Source organism: Solanum stenotomum, chromosome 2 (assembly GCF_019186545.1).
Source record: "Solanum stenotomum isolate F172 chromosome 2, ASM1918654v1, whole genome shotgun sequence".
NCBI classification, from domain to species: Eukaryota; Viridiplantae; Streptophyta; class Magnoliopsida; order Solanales; family Solanaceae; genus Solanum; species Solanum stenotomum.
The window spans coordinates 69,193,384-69,216,289 of NC_064283.1; the positions used below are offsets into that span (position 1 = coordinate 69,193,384).

General features: G+C 33.9%; 2 protein-coding genes and 1 pseudogene across 2 annotated transcripts in view; 1 reads left to right on the top strand and 2 right to left on the bottom strand.

Annotated features, from left to right (window-relative positions):
- The window catches only part of LOC125855511 (zeatin O-glucosyltransferase-like), a 151,539-nt gene that overhangs the window by 10,902 nt on the left and 117,731 nt on the right, over positions 1–22,906 (bottom strand). The gene's annotated exons all lie outside the window — the stretch shown is intronic.
- Positions 5,272–6,441, bottom strand: LOC125855514 (zeatin O-glucosyltransferase-like). Its single transcript, XM_049535246.1, has one exon. It carries the CDS (start codon positions 6,405–6,407, stop codon positions 5,325–5,327), a length of 1,083 nt encoding a protein of 360 aa, XP_049391203.1. The 5' UTR covers positions 6,408–6,441; the 3' UTR covers positions 5,272–5,324.
- Positions 18,672–22,906, top strand: part of LOC125856247 (uncharacterized) — a 13,934-nt pseudogene continuing 9,699 nt past the window's right edge.

Sequence of the window (22,906 nt, forward strand, 5' to 3'; positions counted from 1 at the left end):
CAATACTCTAGCATAATCCAATTGTGAGTTGCTTTTGCCTTCATACTTTTGAAGTACAAAACTCATATTTATTGGAGTCTTGACAATATTGAAATCCAAATACTTGAACTTGTTAAATACCTTCTCAATCACATCAGTAACTTTAATGTCTTTCATATCGAAGTTACTTTCTAGCATATGATTAGTAGCATTTACATCAGAAATGTCTCTTTTGATGATCAACATGTCATCAACATAAAAACAAACAATGACCTTGTGATTTGGAGTGTCTTTAATGTAAAAACATTTATCACATTCATTAATCTTGAATGGCATAATACATATATTGGACCCTAAACTTGGCTTCAAATTTTAACTTTGACCTCCAACTTTCATAGTGCACAAATAGGCACTTTAACTTGTATAAAGTAGAACAAGTAAACACACGAGTCCTACATGACACAATACACGTAGGACACCACGTAGGACAAAAAATGACATGTAAGATGCCATGTAGGACATGTGTGTTTACTTGCTCTACTTTATACAAGTTAAGTGCCTATTTGTGCACTATGAAAGTTGGAGGTCAAAGTTAAAATTTGAAGCCAAGTTAAAGGGCATATTTATGTATTATGCCATCTTGAATTCATTTGCCAACATAGTTTGGTCAAACTTCACATGTCATTATTTGGGCGCTTGTTTTTAGTACACAGAGTGACTTAACAAGTGTACAAACTTTCTTTTCTTTACCAGAACCACAAAGCCCTTGGGTTGTTAAAAAAAAATATTTTCACATCCATTTTGACGAATTTGAAGGCCATATTTCGCAACTAGCGCAATTAACATCTGAATTGATGTAATCCTAGTTAGTGCTATTATCTGTCAAACAAGGCTTTCTTATTGTCTAAAGCCTATGACAACAAGTCTGTCTTTTTATTTGTCAATAGTTTCATCAACTTTCTTTTCCTTTTGTAGATTCACTTTGAATCCAAAAGTTTATTTCCTCGAGGAAGATCAGCCAACTCTCAAGTATGATTGCTCAAGATTGAATCTATCTTACTATTGACAAACTTTTCTCAAAGAGAATGAGTCCTCAAAGGACATAACTTTTAGAATATATGAGACTCATTTTCAAGAAGAAATGTTACAAAATAAAATTCGTAGGAAGTAATTTGTCCATTGACATTTACTACGCCTCCGAATCTCTTTATTAAGTACATTCTCCTTTGGTTCTTTCCAAGGTCGTTTAGACCCTTCACTTGACTATCCGACAGTTCGGACTTATGAACCATAAATCGACATGCTTTACTATTTGTATCATATCCAATGAACATACAATCCAAAGTCTTAGGTCCTATTTTGACCCGTTTGGGAATAGTTTCCTCATTTTCATTTCTCATATGAAATAGACTGTATTGGAAATTGTTTGATCACTATCTTTCAAGAGTTATTGCTTGTATAAACTTTAAGGGACGACAAACAATTCTCTATCAGGATACAACAAAGCCTGAACAAACACAACTTTCTGTTGCTCCCTTTCTTAACAAACAAAAGTTTTTTTTTTAATTTGTTACTCTCTTTACTAACAAACAAAACTTTTTGTTTCTCTCTTTCTGAACATACACTTTTTTTTTTGTTGTTCTCTTTTGCTATAATGATAGCACCACCCACAAATTTTGTGGTAAACCTAAACTTATAAATAGGACATTCAACATTTCCTTCAAAGTTCGATTTTTTCCTGTCAACAATTTCATTAGATTGAGGTGAGAATGTGCAGTAATTTGATGGATGATTCCATTTTCCAAATATATTTCTGCAAAAGAAGATTCATATTCTCCACATCTACCACTTCTAATCATGACAATCTTTTTTATCCAATTGATTTTCAACTTCAGTCTTATATTGCCAATATGTTTCTATTGCTTCATCCTTACCATTCAACAAATAAACATAACAATATCTAGTGCAATTGTCAATAAAATTTATGAAACACTTTTTCCCACCACGAGATGGTGTTGACTTCATATCACAAATGTCAGTGTAAATCAATTCTAAGGTATTAAAATTCCTTTCAATAACACATACTTGACATTTTGATTTGTTGCACTAGAAATTAGACAAAACTTCTAAGTTGATAAGTTTTTGCAAGGTTTTGTAATTGACATGTCCCAAGCATTTATGTCACAAACAATTTGATTCAAGCAAGTAAGAACAAACATAAATACTAAGTTTGAAAAGACCTTTTGTGAGGTAACCTTTTCCACAAATATTTTGTTCTTTACTTTTTTTTTTTTAATAACTTTCTCAAATACAGACATTGTTTTAGAGTCAATACCTTGTCATTTGTCCTTTTCAGAAGGACCTTTCCATAACATTCAATTTGTTATAGAATTGCCCATGATCATAGTCTCATCGGTCCAATAAGGGCAATATGACCCAAATGTTTGTTTTACAACACACACATAACATATTACTTTTCACCAATGTTCATGTCTATAAAAAAAAAATTAATAGACATATCTTTTCATGAAAAATCACAATATTTTTAAAGTGAAACTTTTTCATCAAAGAATACAATTCTTTTCAATGAGTAATATAATTTTGTGGTTTCATACTAGTCATGACCACAATATCAAATATACTCCAAGAATTTTGTGGGTCTAACATAATACAAGATTGTCATTAAATTTCATATCTTGTACTTTCAAATTTAAATTAGATAGTAAGTCTAATTTTGTCTTTATCACAAGTAAAGAACCCCCCACATTTTAAATATGTTCTCAAAAATATTTTTCAAGTATTTGAAATTATTTTCCACATATTTTTTTTCCCATGCTTACACATTGGCAATACGAAGCCTTCTTTTGGAGATTTATATAAACACCCATTGCAGGCACAAAAATCACTAATTTTATGTCACTAGTGTTTTTTTTTTCCCCTTTCTGTCACAACTAGACAAATCACTTAGTATTTAGAATACTAACAATAAAGATTCAATCTTTATACAACTTGTTTCTAGTTTAACGATGAAGTTTTATATTCTTCTAATCGTTAACCGAATGAACCTTGAATTCTGATGAAGTTTTTATATTCTTCGCATCAGTTTCACATTCAGACAGAGTAGTAAACCAAAAAGGTTTTAATCTCCAGAAACCTCAAATACAACAAATTTCACATGGAGCAGAAAACTACAAAAGTTTTATTTTTCCTCCTCTAAACAGAATACATATTAATAGTAATAAAGATATATTCTGAGATCATCACATAATGATCATCTATCGTAACATTTATGAAATAAATTTCATAACTTATAAAGGATAGAAAAAGAAAATAATAATCAAGGAAAATAAAGATAGAACCTGATTTTTACTCTCATTGAATCATATTCTATCTGTCAGTAATAATTCCATGCAAGTCACTTTTCTTGCTAATTTTGTTTTTCTTTTCTCAGTTTCCATCATATTCCTATTTTCCTCAAGAAGACATTTAATTTCAACAAGAAACTAAACTCATGTTCAAATATTGTTAGGAGATAACATTTATTCATTTACTTCTTCTCATAGTTATATAAAACCAAGAATATAGGGAAAAAATTAAAGTGCTCATCTTAGCCTTTATGCACAAAATAACTTTTCTCATTGAAAAGAAAACTGAAGGGGTGCAATGCTTGAATGCACTTGGGAAAAAATAAAAATAATCTTACCCATCCAAGGAAAACTTACTACAAAAAATATACTCGAACATATTAAAGTAGTACTAATTCATCCCAAATCTCTTTTATCATATGATAAAATAATTCTCTTTTTCTTCTTTTTCTTTCCCCATAAAAAGAACACAGAAAATAGAAGTAATTTCCTTACCACAGAAAATACCAACAATAAATTTCTTAAGCTTGTTATCTCCTGTATTCAGATTAGCAAACCAGAAATAATAAAAGATGAAAAGAAAAACACAAAGAACTATCCGAGTCCACAGAACCCACTGTGTGTCCTTAAGAAATTTAATCCCCTCAAGTACCCGAGGTTGCAGATTAATTCCTCCCAAGATAAAACGGATTAACCATTAAAGAAGTAGCGGTACCTCAAACTTCGATAATTTCAACGAACTCAAAATGACAGCAACGAATCACACACACAGACACGATCGATCGATTTTGTTTTGTAAGAAATGTATGCAAAAGAAGGGAAGAATTCGATACAGAAAAATGAGAGAAAACCTCTCTATTTATAGCCAACAAAGGGTAAAGGTCACAACCCTTTGGAAAGAAGACAACCTTTCAGAAAGGTCACAACACTTTGGAAAAGGCATAACCTTTCAAACGGTCACAATCCTTTAGAAAGGACACAACCTTTCATAAAGTTCACAACCCTTCGGCATAGTCACAACTCTTCAGGAGAGTCACAACCCTTCATTTCCTGTTCACACCTTTAAAACCCAACAGAGAGGAGAGACAATTGTCGTCTCCCCCCACAGGGATTAGAACAGCCTTCAGGTGTTTACCGTTTACGACACATCCGGCCAGACAAAACACATGTATTAAGACTAGTGTTAGACATCTTGAATATTTATATAAATCTACAGGCAGGGGAAAAAAATTCTCCTTCCGTTTCCGTTTCAATTTATGTGACATGTTTTCTTTTTGGTCCATCTAATATGGGGGGAATTTCATAAATATGAGTGAAAGCATAAAATATTTTATAATCTACAATATAAACAAGGCAAATGAGTAAATGAGAATTCCTTTGGTGGCAGTTCTCCTATAGTGAGGAAACTATGAAATAAGTAAGCACACTATAATGTAATGAAATACAGCAGTGTACAATGTGCATCTTTGCATTTTCTCCTTTTTCTTTGTGCTATGTTGTTTCATATTCATACTCATAAGTATGCACAGACACCTCAACTCATCGATTGTCTCCTTTGTGTCAGTTGTACACTCCCACTTGCAAAATGATCATCTAAACTCTTTCAAGATTTATAGTATCACTTTAGCATCGGGTGTTCACGAGACACAATGAAGACAGGTTGAAGTATTTAGTTGTCAATTGAGGTGTTTAGATGTATACTCTCAAAGTCAAGTTTGAGTATCTGTTTATGTATTATGCTTAACAGAAAACATTTCCCTGTTAGAACCAGATTAAGTTTAAGAGAAATACAAAGAAATCATCTCACTGAGCCATAAAAAATTTCAGATACAGAGCATTCAAAGATCAAAGATATATAAGGTAGCATATATTAGTCTGAGCCAAGATGCTGATAAATAACAAGTTACAAGAAAATAGTAAAGTAACCAAACTGCTTGAAAAGTGAAATTCAAAGAAGAAAGAGCTAGAAAGAAACCAAGTCTATCTTGTGATATGCGCGATGAAAGAATCCAACGCTATTTGAGAAGCACCCCCTTTCTCTGTGGACTGTCTTACAGCTTCTCCCAATTCTTCTGCTCTTTTTCTAATCAGGTCACCTTCTTCTGATGCCATCAACTTCCTCACGACATTCTCAATAGTGGATGCACTTACTACCTCCTCGCGTTTCCCCCAATCCCTAACAAGCAGGCCTAATTTCAATATTTCCGTCACCAAGAAACCATTTATTGGTTGATCAGTGTGCATAGGCCAAGCAGCTATAGACACTCCCATAGTAATACTCTCTAAGCAAGAGTTCCAATCACAATGATTCATGAACCCGCCTGTAGACGAATGAGCCAATATTTCTGATTGCGGTGCCCATTCTCTTACCACTAACCCGACCTCTTTTACTCTTTCCTCAAATCCTTCAGGCAATTCAACATTTCTAGCTTCCCCTTTAAAGATATCTCCTCTATCGGCATCTCTCAGCACCCATATAAACCTCTGTTTACTCTGCTCTAATCCCATCGCGAGCTCCTTGATTTGTCTATCAGAAAATGAATTTATTGTTCCAAAAGATACATAAAGAACTGATCTTGGAGGTTGTTTGTTAAGCCAATCCAAACATATATTCTCCCTATTTGAGATATAATCGAGTTTAGTAGGCAGAATAGGTCCAATTGTCCATTGTTTCTTGTTCAGACTAATCTCTGCTTGTTCCATCAAATCAATATACTTGCTTTCAATTACTTTACTTGTATTATGGATATCACCTGATCTAATATCCATATATGGATGTTGAGAATCTGATAAGTCCATAGCTTCATCTGTTGTAACTCCTTCAAAGGAGTACAGCTTTTTAAGCAATTCTTCTTCATCTTGGCCAGAAATCTTTAAAATTAAGCACATCATAATATAGCAAGAGAAAACTGAAATGCAGTTAAATATATAGGATTCAGCATTGGGCAAAGAAGAAACATCTTGTACATTATAAGACATCATGGGTTCATGAACAACAACGACTCGTCTTACTTTTGATGAAATATCGCGTATGAAAGAAGCAATGGGATCGCGAAGAAGCATAGAAACATCCCGTACTGTCTCAAGATTTGATGAGGCAATTAGTTCAGGATTTGGAAGGTCATGGAAGTGAATTTTGGCTATGTTTGAAGGATTTAACGCCGTAGCTCGAATCCTGGCTTGATCATTATGTGTTGCCAAACCAACATAATAGATAGGAAGATGATAGGAGGAGATTATACATGAAAGTTGGAGAAGTTGATTAAGATGGCCTTGAGATGGAAATGGAACCATAACTATAGCTACTTCATCTTGTTTCAGTTTGCTAAATTCATGATTTTCTACTTGTGTCATGGCTAGAAGCAGGGCTATCAATATTCAATATACAAGGTAAACAACTTTGAAGTTTGTTCAATCTTTTGTAGAAGATGTATATATATATACTAGTGGTTAAAGGCGTCGTAAAATTCTTTGGGGTTGTGTGTTCAAGTCCTACCAGCTACATAATTATATTCATTTTCTTACTACAATCGTCGACACCCTTAATAACAATTCTGGGCCCGCTGCTGTGTGTATGTATGTAAGAGGTTGTCCCAATTTATGTGGCGTTTTTTATTTTTCGAGAGAAAATTTGCTTTTTTCGAAAATTTTGAAATGAAAGTTATATATTTGTAAATTACGTAAAAATACTATAAGTCACAATAATTGACAAATTAAAATAATTAAAAAAAAATGAAAAATTTACCGTCAAAGATAGATTTGTTTGAATCTCAAAATTCGAAAAGTGTCACATAAATTAAGACGGAAGGAGTATTATTGGATTTAAGGTTATACAACATACATATAACTACAAAGATTTGGAGATGTGGCAAAAAAAAAATATGTGGTGCACATGTTTTGGAGTTCTGCATGAATGTTCACATGAAAAGACTAAAAATATCTCATTTAAAAAGTTGATTGACTTATTTGTCCTTTTTAAGTTCAAAATTTTCCTCCATATGAAAAATTACTACAAGATATAAATGTAATTTTATATTACGATTAAACATAACATTTTTCTATTAGGGCTAAATTCATTGCAGAATACATATTATCCTACTAATAATAGGATCATAACATTAAATCTATTTCAAGCAAATTAAAAATAGGAAATTGCTACACGTTTAATATTTATTTCAATCAATTTTCACACACCTCATTGATAAATGGCTGATAAACAGAGGCGTATTCAGGATTTATAGATAATGGGGACACTATTATAAAAAGGTGGATCTAAGACATAAATTTGTTCGGTTAGATTCTTTTTACTGAAAATCAATAAAATTTTAAAATCATAGGTCCAAAATTAACTTTTATTTATCCAAACCAGTTACAAAATCTTAGAAAGAAAACTGAAACAAGATAAATAAAAGATTCAAATTTCTAACCTCACCTAGAGAGGTGCACTCAATCATCATCGTACTACATTATATGATACTTCGAGTCTGAGTTCACGCATCTATATTTAAATATTTTAAAAAATTATAACACTACTATATACAATTTCAAAAGGGGACCATGAGTTCACGTGAACCCAATGACCCCCTTCTGAATACGCCCCTGCTGATAAATTGTTACACGTTTAAAATTTATTTCAATCAGCATCAATTATAATCTGGTGGCACGTCAATTCTACTTTATTATTATTTGGATTTGTATAAAGCTGTTTGTGGGGACATTGTCATATGGACCAGTAAAGCTGTCTCATTCTAATTTTGTTTTATTTTATTTTTATATTATATATAGTATTAAATCAAAATAATTATGAATAAGAAAATATTACTAAAAAAGAAAACCAGACAATTAATACGAAAATCAGCACACAAGAATAATTTTAAAAAAATTGTAACAACGACATATGGTAACAAATATCGAAGAGCAAGACACTACATGAATAACACTAATACTACTACATACATGCATGGTGCTTTGGACTATCACCAAGCCTAATCTCATATTGAAAATTAAGTGCAAAAATTTCAATTTACAGATGTTATGACTTAATTTGGTACGTCCATCAAGTAACCAATGTATGGACGAGATTTATTCCTTATCAAATATTATTTATGGTATTACTTGGATTACAAGTAAACTTAGGCCATAAGTAAGAAATAATTAATAATAACTAATAATAATTCTTACAATACATGCATGGTGCTTTGGACTATCACCCAGCCTAATCTCATGTTGAAAATTAAGCGCAAAAATGTCAACTACAGTAAAATCTCACTAAATTGATACTCAGTTAATTAATAATCTCTCTAAGATAATAATTTCTTCTGATCTCGACTTGGGGCAATGGAAAAAATCACTCATTTCGATAAGATAATAAGATAATAAAATTTTCAGAAGATCCCTATATAAATATATAGTCCCATTAATATTATAAATTAATAATTCTTTAAAAGTACAAATATATCTAAGAAAATTCAGTGAAATATGATTCTATTTTGTTATGTTTTTTGTTAAAATTTAAATCTAGTTGAAACTCATCTCTAACTTTTCTTATTGCATCCAAAAATTTTGGTGTTGTCTTTTCTAATTATACCATAAAATTGTGAAAAGTTCTAGATGCAAGTGTTTCGTTACGTGTAAACGGGTTGCAAAGATATTGTATCATCTTTAACTTTATCATCAACATTGTTTTTCCAATGATATCAATAATTTGTTCTAAGCTCTGGACCTTTGGACATGTAACGCCCATTTTATTGCAGTAACCGAGATCTTTAATCATGACCTCAAGTTCATGAATGACGTTTCCACAAGTGGATTCTTTCAAATTCTTTGAGATTTCATCCCGGAACAATTTTTTCGGTGTCGACACACTTTTTAAATTAATAAATATTAATTTATCGATCAAATAGTATCTCTACAAAATAATAATATTGCATGGTCCCGCCTATATTAATTTAGAGAGGTTTTACTGTACCTGCTAACATTTTACCCCAATCTGCAATCTTTGTACTCTATTATCTAAGGTCATATCCGTAGTCAGGGGTGTATCTATAGGGGGTGTCGTGGGTTCACGTGAACTCGTGCCACGTTCAAAGTATCATATATATAATACTACGATGATGAGTGAGTCACTAATAAAAAACTGCCAAAAAGAGACGGCAAAAAGTGACGGGCTACGTCATTTGTTTGGCCAAAAGCAACGCAGTCAATCTCGTTGCTTTTCCTAAAGCGATGGACTGCGTCGCCAAAAAGCGACGGACTGCGTCACTTTTGTTTTTTTTTTTAAATATATTTTTTGAAGAATGCAACGTCGCCCGTCGCTTTTTGTATTTTTAATTTTTTTTACTTTTAAAAAAGAGACGAAGTCCGTCGCTTTAATTAATTTTTAATTTTTTTAGAATCTTGAAAAGCGACGGACAATGAGACGCCGTCCGTCGCTTTTTTGGAATTTTTGTTTGAAAAATCCAAAAAAGCAACGAACTAAAGGACCCTGCCCGTCGCTTTTCTGGGTTTTTAAAAAAATAAAATCCAGAAAAGCGACGGACAAAACCACCCTGTCCGTCGCTTTTTCTGTAATTTTTTTGACAGGAGAAGCTGCCAGTTTCTGCTTCCAACCTGCAAAAGTAATTCAATTTAGTTCAACCCCAATCAAACACAAAACATTATAAAGAAGCTACACAAAATATAAAATAACAAACTTAAATTAACATTCAAAAATATCTAAATCACAATTTAAAGACTTATAAAGTCTTTCAAAATTCGTTTTAAAATTACAAATAGTTCATAAAGACTATATTTTATGAATCTTTCTAAAGTTCAACCTAGTAATTAGTTCATAAATTCTATAAATCAAGATTTCTAAAGTTCACAACCTAAATTTTAAAATCCTACAATAATTCAAGATTTTTAAAGTTCACAACTTAAAGTTCTAAAATTCCACAATACCCTTAATACCAATTCTGGGTCTACTGTTGTGTGGATGTATGTAAGAGACTAAGAGGATAGGCTACCAAACGTAGTACTCCCTTTGTCCAGGCGCTTTTCATTTTTTGAGAGTCAAACAGTTTACGTTTGACTGGAAATTTGCTCGTGAAATCTTCAATTTTTTTGTATATTTGTAAACTACGTAAAAAGTACTATAAGTAACAATAATGGACAATTCAAAATAATTAAAAGATAAATAAAAAATTTATGATCAAAGATAGACTTGTTTGAATCTCGAAATTTGAAAAGTGTCAGATAAATTAAAACGAAAGGAGTGTTGTAAAACTTAAGGACAAAAGAACAATATAAAAAGGAAGAGAAGAAGACTATAAGACAAGGGGAACAATTAATATAAACTAACATTCTTTCTTTCAAGTGTATTCAACATTATTCTCAACACCACTATTTATAGGATTGCATTGAGAAATACCAAAGGGTGTCATAAACATTACATTAAACCTTGAGAATTAATATCCATTAGGGATGAAATAAACCTAAGAGTTATGGTCATCCAATTAACCATATTATCAACAACATTACTACCAATAGAGGATGAAATTAACCTAGGAGTTATGGTCATCCTTTTGACCACATTATCAACAACATTACTATTCATAAAGGAGGGAAATTAACCAAGGAGTTATGGTCATCCATTTAACCACCAAAATGATTTACAACACTCCCCTTGGATGACCATTGATAGATAATATGCCTCGTTAAAACCTTACTAAGAAAAAATCCCGTGGAAAAAAAAATCTTAGTGAAGGACAAAAGAGTACACATATCTTGTATTATGCTTTGTTTGATGTCTCGTTAAAAACCTTGGCAGGAAAACCCATTGGGATAAAACCTAGGTCAAGGGAAAAAAAGTTCAGCGCGTAGTTTTCTCCCCCTATTGCGAACATCATTTAATTTCTTGGAGACGATACATTCCAATCTTGAATACCAACTTTTCAAATGCTGAGGTTGGTAATGCTTTAGTGAACAGATCTGCTAAATTATCAACTGAGCGAATTTGTTAAACGTTTATTTCACTGTTCTTCTCAAGATCATGAGTGAAAAAGAATTTTGGTGAAATGTGTTTTGTTCTATCTCCTTTAATATATCCTCCCTTCAGCTGAGCTATATATGCAACATTGTTTTCGTACAATGTAGTTGGAATATCTTTTTCCATAGAAAAACCACACATTTCTTGAATATGTTGAGTCATTGATCTCAACCAAACACATTCCCTACTTGCTTCATGGATGGTTATTATTTCTACATGATTTGAAGAAGTAGCAGCTAATGTTTTCTTCATTGAACGCCAAGATATAGCTGTGCCTCCATATGTAAATAAATAGTCTGTCTGAGATCGAGCTTTATATGGATCAGACAAATATCCAGCATCTGCATAACCAATCATTTCTGACTTAGATTTATTAGAATAAAATAAGCTCATATCAATGGTTCCCTGAAGATATCTGAATATATGTTTGACTCCATTCCAATGTCTCTTTGTTGGGGACGAGCTGAATCTTGCCAATAAACTTACTGCAAAATAGATATATGGTCGAGTATTATTAGCAAGATACATAAGCGCCCCAATGACACTAAGATATGAAGTTTCATTTCGAAGAAGCTCTTCATCATTTTCTTGAGGTCGAAATGGATCTTTATGTATGTCAAGCGATCTTATAATCATCGGGGTACTCAATGGATGTGATTTATCCATGTAAAATCGCTTTAAAACCTTTTCTATGTATGTTGATTGATGGATAAAAATTCCATTTTTCAAATGCTCAATCTGTAGGCCAAGACAAAATTTTGGCTTACCAAGATCTTTCATTTCAAATTCTTTCGTTAAACACTCAACAACTTTTGAAAGCTCTTTAGAAGTGCCAACGATATTTAAATCATCAACATACACAACTATTATAACAAAATCAGATCCAGACCATTTTATAAAAACACAAGGACAAATAGGGTCATTTTTGTACCCTTCCTTTAGCAATAATTGGCTAAGAAGATTGTACCACATTCGCCCTGATTGTTTCAATCCATATAAGGATTTTTTAAGCCTTATCGAACAATTTTCTTGCAAATTTTTATATGCTTCACGCACATTGTATGCTTCAAGAACTTTCATGAAAATATCGTGGTCTAATGAGTCATATAAATAGGTTGTGACAACATCCATTAGACGCATTTCAAGCTTTTCATGAACTGCCAGATTTATTAGATACCTTAAGGTAATTGCATCCACCACAAGAGAATATGTTTCCATATATTCAATGTTAGGCCTTTGCGAAAAACCTTGTGCCACAAGTCGTACTTTATATCTTACGACTTCACCTTTTTCATTTCGTTTTCGCACAAAAACCCATTTGTAACCCACTGGCTTAACACCTTCAAGTGTTCGGACTATTGATCCAAAAACTTCACGTTTTTCAAGTGAAGTCAATTCCGCTTGAATTGCTTCCTTCCATTTTGGCCTATCATTTCTCTGTCTGCATTCATTGACAGAGTTTGGTTCGAAATCCTCACCTTGTTGCATTATTTCAACATCAACATTATAAGCAAAAATATTGTCTACCACAATACTATTTCGATTCTCCCTTTTTCTCGTCAAGACATAACTTATTGAAATTTCTTCATTCTCATTATTTTTAGTTATTTAGACCTTATTTGTGGTCTTATCATTTGTTATGTCCGAAGCTCATCTTGAGCAATTTCCTCCATGGTATGATCTTCATGATCATTTGTTCCTTTTCTTTTTCGAGGATTTTTATCCTTGAACCAATTGGCCTACCATGTTTTAAATGTGGTTTAGATTCATTTGCTTTAACAATTTGTCCTATCGGGACATCAACTTGAACTGGAGCATTTGCAGCTGGAATATAAGATTTAGTCACCCTTGGAAGGTTAATAAATGCATCTGGCAGTTGATTTGCAACATTTTGCAAATAAATAATCTTTTTAACCTCTTGTTCACATTGATTTGTTCGAGGATCTAAATGAGATAGAGATAATGAATTCCAATCTATCTCTTTTTCCAACTGCTTATGCTCTCCCCCTAATGTTGGGTATACTGATTCATCAAAATGACAATCAGCAAACCTTGTCGTAAATATATCTCCTGTCACAGTTTCCAAATATTTGATAATATAAGGGGATTCATACCCAACATACACCCCCAACCTTCTTTGGGGAACCATCTTGTACGTAGCGGTGGGGCAATTGGAACGTATACCGCACACCCAAAAATTCTAAGATGGGAAATATTTGGCTCATGACCAAAAACCAACTGTAATGGAGAGAATTCATGATACCTAGTTGGCCTTATGCGCACCAATGTGGCTGCATGCAAAATAGCATCCCCCATATTGAAACAGGCAACTTTGTCCTCATTAACAATGGTCTAGCTATCAATTGGAGGAGCTTAATCAAAGATTCCGCTAGACCATTTTGAGTGTGAACATGAGCAACTGGATGTTCAATTTGTTATCCCAGTGGACAAACAATAATCATTAAAGGCCTGCGATGTAAACTCACTAGCATTATCAAGACGATTTGTCTTTATTGCATAATCTGGAAATTATGCTCTTAGTCTTATTATTTGAGCCAACAACCTCGCAAAAGCCATATTGCGAGTTGATAATAAGCATAGATGTGATCATCTTGTAGATGCACCTATCAAGACCATATAATATTTAAATGGCCCACATGGAGAGTGAATTGGCCCACATATATCACCTTATATACGTTCCAAAAATGTAGGGGATTCAATCCCAACCTTAGTTGATGATGGTTTAATAACCAACTTTTCTTGAGACAAGCAGCACAAGAGAATTTTTTTGATTGAAGAATTTTCTGATTCTTCAAATTATGCCCATGTGAATTCTCAATAATTTTGCGCATCATATTATAACCGGGATGGCCCAACCTGTCATGCCAAATGATAAAATCATTTGGATTAGTAAACCCTTTGTTTACTATGGCATGTGATTCAACTGTACTAATACTTGTATGGTACAATCTAGAAGAAAATGCGGGTAATTTTTCATGCACATATTTTTGCCCCAATTTTACTGTAGTAATATAAAGGTATTCAATCTTTCCTTCATTGACAGTCTCAACATGATAGCCATTTTGGCGAATAACCTTGAAATTTAATAAGTTTCTTTGAGACTTACTACAGTACAATGCATTTTCAATAGTTAATATCGCTCCCCCAGGTAGTAGCAAGACCGCTCTTCCAGAGCCCTCAATTAATTTTGCACTACCAGATATTGTATTAACATAAGCCTTTTTCACAATCAAATTAGAGAAATATTTCTTTTCTCTTAAAATAGTGTGAGTTGTAGCACTATCAAGAAGACACATATCTCCATTACTCATCTTGAACCAATTGAAGATTGGGAAATTTTATTTATCTTCATAAAATAAAAGTATATCATAAGAAATATGAAAAATAAACAACTTTGCAAGAAAATAGAAGTACTTTGTTTTCTGAATATAAAAACAGCATAAGGAAAAACATAACAATAAAACAACATAATTATTTTCCCCAATCAAATGATCAAAGTTAGTTTTGATCTCCAAAGAAGTCTTCAACTTCCAAATGAGTAATATCATCAAGGTCATCAAAATCATCATCTTTTAAAGCCAAATTTGCTTCAATATTGTCATCATATTTTTGTGAAGGCCCTTCCTCGACATCATTTTTACAAGTCAAGTGTGACTCCACCCGAGCATTAGAAGAAGATGCACCATTTTTATTTCCTTTTCTTTTCAAGGAATCTTGATAAAGCCTAACAAAATGCTCAGCTGCTCGGCATTCATTCTTCCAATGCCCTTTCATGCCACAACGATGACAGTTGCCTCTTGAAGGATTGCTTTGAGAACCCATAGTGTTCTCCCTTTTGTGGCGACCACCACGACGACGATTATTATATCGTCCCCTACCATTGCCATGTCCGCGCATTTATTTTGGCCCTGTTTTTTATTTTGTCTTCTCTCAGACTGGCCATGTGCTTCAACCTCATTTGCTTCCGATGACTGAGCAGTTCCCGTGGGACGGGCTCATGATTTTTCAATAAAAGGGTATTATGTTGCTCAACCACAAGAAGGAATGAGATCAACTCAGAATACTTTTTGAATCCCCTTTCACGGTATTGCTGCTGTAATACCAAATTTGAGGCATGAAAAGTTGTGAGAGTCTTTTCCAACATATCCTCATCTTTTATATCTTCCCCACATAATTTCAATTGGGAAGTAATTTCTGTATACAGTAGAATTATATTCACATATAGTTTTAAAATCTTGTAACCGTAAGTGAATCCATTCATAACGAGCCATTGGCAATAGCGTTGCCTTAAGGTGGTCATACCTTTCCTTCAAACCAGTTCACAATTCAAGTGGATCTTTCACCGTAAGGTATTCAACCTTCAATCCTTCATCCAGATGATGGCGAAGGAAAATCATTGTCTTTGCTTTGTCCTGACTCAACGTCGTATTACCATTGGTAATAGTAGCACCAAGACCTTTAGCGTCAAGGTGAATTCCAGGATCGAGTACCCATGACAAGTAATTATTTCCAGAAATGTCAAGTGCCACGAACTCAAGCTTTGATAAATTTGACATGATAAAACTATCATAGAAAATAATTAAAATAAATAGAGAGTACATAAGTAATTAACAAAACTTTTTTTTATCAATGATAATAACGTGTCACATGTTATTGTACAAAGCAACATGATCAATTAGTAAATTAATGTGTTAGTATCAAACTTCTGAGCAATTTAAATGAACATTCTGCCTAACATATAACTTCAATAATTTCTAGCAAAATTGCTAGACAAAATTAAAATTTAACTAATTTAAAATAGCATAATTCTCTTGATGATTAGGCGAGAACATAAACATTTTGGACTTATATATATTCCATTGTTTAACTACCAAAAATATACACACACTGTTTAACACCTAACCATTTCATAATATGTAGTATATTATATTAGAGTGATTAATAATGAGAATTAAGTATATGAAGACATATCAGAAGCTTACCTTGGAAAAATTGAAATGATATTAGAGTTTCGTGCTGACACTACAAGAAATAGAACGTTTAGTGGCATCAATTAGTGGCGACAATAATAGTTGCCACAATAAATGTTTCTATTATAGCGACCTTCTAAGCTGCTACAAAAAATATATTTATAGTGGCGACTCTTATTGGGTCACCACTAAAGTTTGCAACAAAAAGCTGAAATTTTCTTTCCCGCCTGTAATAAATTTTGGCTCCAATCTATTTGTAGCGGGTCTCAAAAAGTCGCCTCTATACTAAATTTTGTGGTGACTAGGTCGCCACAATACTAATTAAGAAAAATGAAATATATTTAAAAAGCAAAACTGAAGCGGCACTTTGTATATTCTTATTTTCATCTCTCTGCGAAATCTTGCCTCTCTCTACACACAATCACCAAACCCATAGACCTAAACTACAGAAAACTCATATCTGTATCCTGCACATAATTATGGTGTAAAGCTATTACTCTAATCACCTATTCTATCAGGTACTAAATCATATGCTCTGCTCTAAAGTTCAGCCCTAAACTCTATTAAATCGCTAACTTCTTTACCCATTTGAAATTAGAGTGGTTGTTTCATTGATTTCACCTTTGTATTCTTCGATTTAACCTCTTATTTCTTTACCCATTTTAAAATCTACAGGAATACTGAGAATTTGGCACAAGAAACTGTATAACATTCACCTTTGGCATCCAACAAAATTGAGTAAACTGAAACTTTGATTTCTAATGTGTATACATTTTGGTGTTTTTATTGTGAATTTTAGTTGGTATTATTTTTTTTGGCTGAAACTTTCATTTAATTTTTTTAGTTTTGGGCAAAGAATTTTGGGTCCTATTTTCATATTGTACGTGATGGATGTAGTTTTTGTGCATTTTAATTTGATAAATCTTGTTTGAAGATAATAGGCTCAGTGTGGAGCTTGAAAAATGTTCATTCTTTGATTCTTAACTTTTTGTTAAGTGCTAAAATTTTTTGTCTAATTTTATGTTTTGTGCTCTTCATCTTCATAAAATTGTTGCTATCTAAAGAATAGCATATTCTTATTTTATGTTGTATATAATATCAATTGTGGAATGAACTATTAACCTCAGCCCGGAGTGAAATTCTTTTGGAATACTGAGATTATACAATCCCATTAGTAGTCTGTGCGAATCAAAAGATGGTATCTATAAAATATGTTATATTTGTTAAATGGTGAGTGCATATATGCTCTATTTTGTTGATAAGGAATATATAAGTTCTAGATCGCAAAGTTGAAGGGTATTTTCCCTTTTACATGTAGCATTCTTATAGTGGCAAATTCAAATGTGTTGTTCATAGGTTTGGTAGAACCTAGAGTTTCAAAATTGAATTACATTGATTCCACAAATCGCAAAGAAGTAAGCAACGAGGAAGTAAAGTTGTCTAGAAATCTTTGTTTTCCTAGTCCACCTTGTAATTGTAATACTCAACATGTCACTACTTTGGTTCAGAAGGTAATCATTGGTTCCTAAATTTCTTTATTTCCACAATCATTACGACTTTTCATTTCCATTACTTCATCCATAATTACTTGAATGATACATTACACAACTCCACTCGTGTGCTTAGAACCCCACTATGTCTATATTCTCAATCCTCATTGCACAAATAAGAACAAAGGGGAATACATAGTGGTACTGGTAAGAATTGTAGTAATATCTAAAACTGCAAAAAAAAAAATCCTATTCACAAGGGCAAGGTACAGTGATCGTCAACCTCAAACTACAAAAAAGATTGCTTTTTAAGGCTTAACGACTCTGTTTTTATGTACAATTAAGCTACAACTAAGAAACTAGCAGTACTTATTTGATATATTGTCAGGCCCAATCAGTGTCAACCAGCCCAGGTATGAGATCAATGCCTCAAGCAAAGTACATGTACGTGTTCGTGTTCTCCAAGTTGTCTCTAGTGATAAGATCTTCGATCCTTAGTTCACATCCCTTCTGAAGAAGAATCATTAAATTCTTTCGGTGAATCTTTAGTTATGGGACTTTGGTAGGTTAGACAACAACACTTGTGACAAAGACTTAACTAGAGCTATGTCTTATTATTGAGTCACTGATTAAATTGCAAGCATACCTGATTATCCTAAGTTTTCAGAGAAGTTAAAAAACTCACAACTTTTAACTACAATAATTCGAAAAATGGATCATAAGTAGCAATTCAATTTACACTTACATCAATAATAACCATCAATGACCTAATGATTGAGACATTCAGTTAACCATTATATGTGATTATGTAGAGAATGATAGGAATGGGACGAGGTCGAAGTGGAAAGGTTCGTGGACGAGGAAATATCGAAGGCAGGGCTAACAACCCATCATTAATGCCTACTTTTAATCAATCTTCATTGACACATTCACGCCCGATCACAATTCGTGAACCAGGTCAGAGGACCTCTGTAGATACACAATTATCAATGAATGTGGAAGATAGTATGCATCCCTCTTCAATGAATGTAAACAATGGTGGAGGTTAGTTTTCTTGAGTCTCTCTACTTCATCTCTTTATCTATTTTTATTCGTTGTATATTTGAAATATCATAAATATATATATTTTTCTTCTGCAGCTTTAGTTTTGTAATATTAGGATGTGTCCTTATTGTGTGGTTATCAGATTTTCGAACTCGACTTCATCCGTATAAACTTACTTTGCTCGAAAACCTGCAATTCATTTATGATAGGTGAGTATTTTTCTCCAAAGCCAGTAGTAATCCTCAAGCAAATGTGGAGTTAAATAAATCTTATAAACCATCAGTATACTAGTTGTTTTTCTCATGTTGTTTGTGGCTGATAATGCACTTTAGTGTAGTTGTTTGTATGTTGATTTAGTTTTCTGAGAAACTTTATGATGTCTTAAATTTCTGATGTAATTTTTGGCTACTTTTTTTAATCTTTTGGAGAAACGAGCTGACAGTTGAAGGGACAAAGATATGTATTCATGTCCTTTTACTAATGTACTCTCAACCTCTTTTCAACTTTAATATTTCTTAAAGTTATTTTTTTCCATCACAGCTTCTTGCGGCATTACAAAAAAGAGGGGTAGGGGATCGTATAAATCAACGAAGGTGGATATGAAGACCAAGTATGGGGGTAAAATTATAGTTGACATTCCTGATGATATTGATAGAGTTGTAGTGAAGGGGCTAGGGATATTGTCAATTACTGTGGATTGGTAGTGAGAACCACTGTCTCATTTTTAGATGGTGACTGGCCAACCATTTTTGCCAAACATGGACAAACAATGTGGTTGAAGGTGTCACGCCTCGAGCCTACACCCTGGGCGGGACCGGCACCCGGAGACCATTTCTGGCCCCAAGCGAACCCTTGGCCTGGCTTTCTTAACTCAGCGGAAACCTCAACAGAATAACTCAATGCAATGCAATATTACAAAACAACTTAACTTATAAAATATGGTCATAAAGGCAACTCGAATCTCAAAATAGAATATTTACATATATATACAGATAATAGACTCAAAACTAACTGACTGACTGTTTGTCTATGAAGCCTCTAAAATACTGAGATGGATGTTGGGACAGACCCCGCAACATCCTAATAAAACAAAAACTAAGAACACAAAATAATTGAGTCCTCCGAAATGCAAGGAGGCTCACCACTGACTCTGGAGTGCTCAGCTGGATCAACGACGTGCAGGATGCTGATCCGGGGTACCTGAATTTGCATCATCAAATGATGCAGGCCAACTGGCATCAGTACATGGAATGTACGAGTATGCGAGCTGGAAACTAAGCAACAAAGGCTAGAAGGAAATCTGGAAGAAACTGAACAGCTTACCTAGCTCAACTCAACTCAACCTGACTGACTTCTTTCAATATAAGGCAATTTAAAACAAATACGATATAAAGAAAGACTGTTTAAAACATGCTATAAACTCTGTGTGTATACAAAGATACAATAAGCCTGAAAAGTATATAGAAATACAATGAACTGATGTATATAAAAATACAATAATGTCTGCATATGAAAATACAATAACTGTTGTGGGAGCTTCTCTAACCGACAATCATCACATAAGAGCTATAGTGATGATACAGCGATCGACCTCACGCTGCCAGAGCATCTTATACCCGGCCAAAGGTATAAGACCTGAACTGCCTAATGGATCCACTAGTCTAATATGAAAAGGATTCATCTAAAAAGTATGATCCTTTTCTTCCCATGGTGGCTAACATGGTTCTATGGGGGCTGTGGGTTCTTTGAACGCTCCCCCAATTCGGTGCTCGATACTACTCCCAAAAATGTACTGGCTCTTATGTTTTTAAAACATATTTATTCCTACTGATATGAGATAATTACTCAAAAACTAGCCCGAAGGCCCCTTTGGAAATCTCAGTTTCCAACCTTATTCAAATGTAAAGACATTTCTTTAAAACTTCTTTGGGAATACATAGTTCCCTAATAAGTTTGAGAAACAAACTCAACTTTAAACTCATGACTTAACTTGAAACTGAGACTCTTACTCGACTTGAAACTTGAGACTCTTACTTGGCTTGAAACTCTATACTTTTTATTCTTGACTTCTAACTTCACTTGACTTGGAACTATCTTTCCTTGAATCGGAATTATGAATTCAAGGTGTTCGATCACATGTTATGGAGGGATTCTTAAACGCTTAGACGTACTTTGGTGTGTCGGAAACAACTGTAAAACATAGGTATAATACTTTGGAACATGCATGAGAAAGTGAGAAAAGAAATGGGGAAATTTGGCTGAGACTTCAGATTTCTGGTGACACAGATGACACTTACGGACGCTATCGACGGACCGTAGATGGACTTACGGTCCATCCTGCAGGTCCGTAGATCGCGACAGAGACTTCCCCAGAATTCATTTTAAAAAAATGACTAAGTGTTGACCTACGGTCCGGACTTACGGTCCGTAGGTCAGGTTACGGACCATAGGTCGTGCCCGTAGATCGATGCCCCACAAACCCAACTTCTGTCCCGATTGACGGTTGACCAGTACGGACCGTCAATCGATCTACGGTCCGTAGGTCACGCCCGTAGATGGGGAACGATAGCCAAAATTTGCTGAGAATTGATGGTGAATCAACTTCAAAAGGGTCATAACTCTTAGAATCATAATTCCCTCAACATACAATGGGTTTCAACTTAAATACCCAACCCAATCATGTCTCACAACGGACAATAACTTCAACAACAACTAACAACTTCAACAACTAATTCCAATCTTTTCTCAAATCATAGAATAAACTTGGTGTGTGTGAGGGAAAGGATCAACCCACACAAAAACTCACATACCTTGATAGGGATCACCCCCGACGAACATCCACAATGATCTTGACTAATCTTATGATCTCCTCTTCCTTCTCCTCTTCTTCTTCTTCTTCTTCTTCTCCTTCTTCCCTTCTTCACTCTCAAGAACCCTAACTCTTTCTCTTTCAAAAATGGGACAAAATGATCCAAAGATCAGCCTAATACAACAATGTAATCTCAAAAGAAATAATTTGTGAAAAGACCAAAATGCCCTTAAATTTTCGGACGGATTTCCCTTCCAACTGCCCAACTTCTAAAGGGCATAACTCCCTCATACGAACTCGGAATCGAGTAAACTCAGTGGCGTTGGAAAGATCGTTCCAAGGGATTTCTAAACATAATTGGAACTACTCCTGGATCATCCTGAGCTAGGAGTTATGACTGCTCAAAGTTGGCCAAAAACTCACTGATTTCTACACTTAGCCAAATTTCCAGATTTTTAAATGGGAAAAGGGACGAATTTACCCCGGAACTTTAATAAATGGTATGCCTATGCCCTCCGTTATACTTTGCGTCCACATAAGCCCCTGCCGTTCAATTATCGGTACACATATGCCCCTCTCACTAACGTCCCCTCATTTTGGACACGTGTCTTAATCTTAATCAATTACCATTTTAACCATTCTTTTTAACCCATATACTAAAAACCCGCCCCATAAACCCAATACCTACCCAACCTCTTTTGCTGCCAACCTCTCCATTATTTTGAATCAAATTAGAATGCTCCGCATGAACAACAAAATGCAACTACATAGACCCTAATACAGATGCCATAGAAGGAAACCCCCAAACAGGGAATGTTGCTCATGAAGTTAGATAGAAAATTATAAAAGAAAAAATAGGTAGGTAGCTAGCTCACCATCTGATCTCTGTTTTCGAGTACGTGGACGGGGCTGGAACTGGACAGGGATATAGAGATTTGGGGCAACTCTTTCTCTTAAACTGCACCTTTTACCAGAAAGTTCATTAACAGACCCAACTTTCCTCTTATCATCTTGCATGTAACTATCATCAACACTGATTCTTTTGCACAAAATTTTTGTAAACCCAGGTGGAATTTCTATTGTTTTTGACATTGATATTGTTGATTAGCTTCCTTCTACTGCTTAAAAGGGGATCTTTAAATACATGAAAAATTAGCTCAATTTTGAAGAGGAAGAAGTTCAAGAGAGATTAAAAATGGTGG

Bases quoted from the DNA above. Each gene is read 5' to 3' on its own strand.
- LOC125855514 (XM_049535246.1), bottom strand. From the start codon at position 6,407: ATGCTTCTTCGCGATCCCATTGCTTCTTTCATACGCGATATTTCATCA.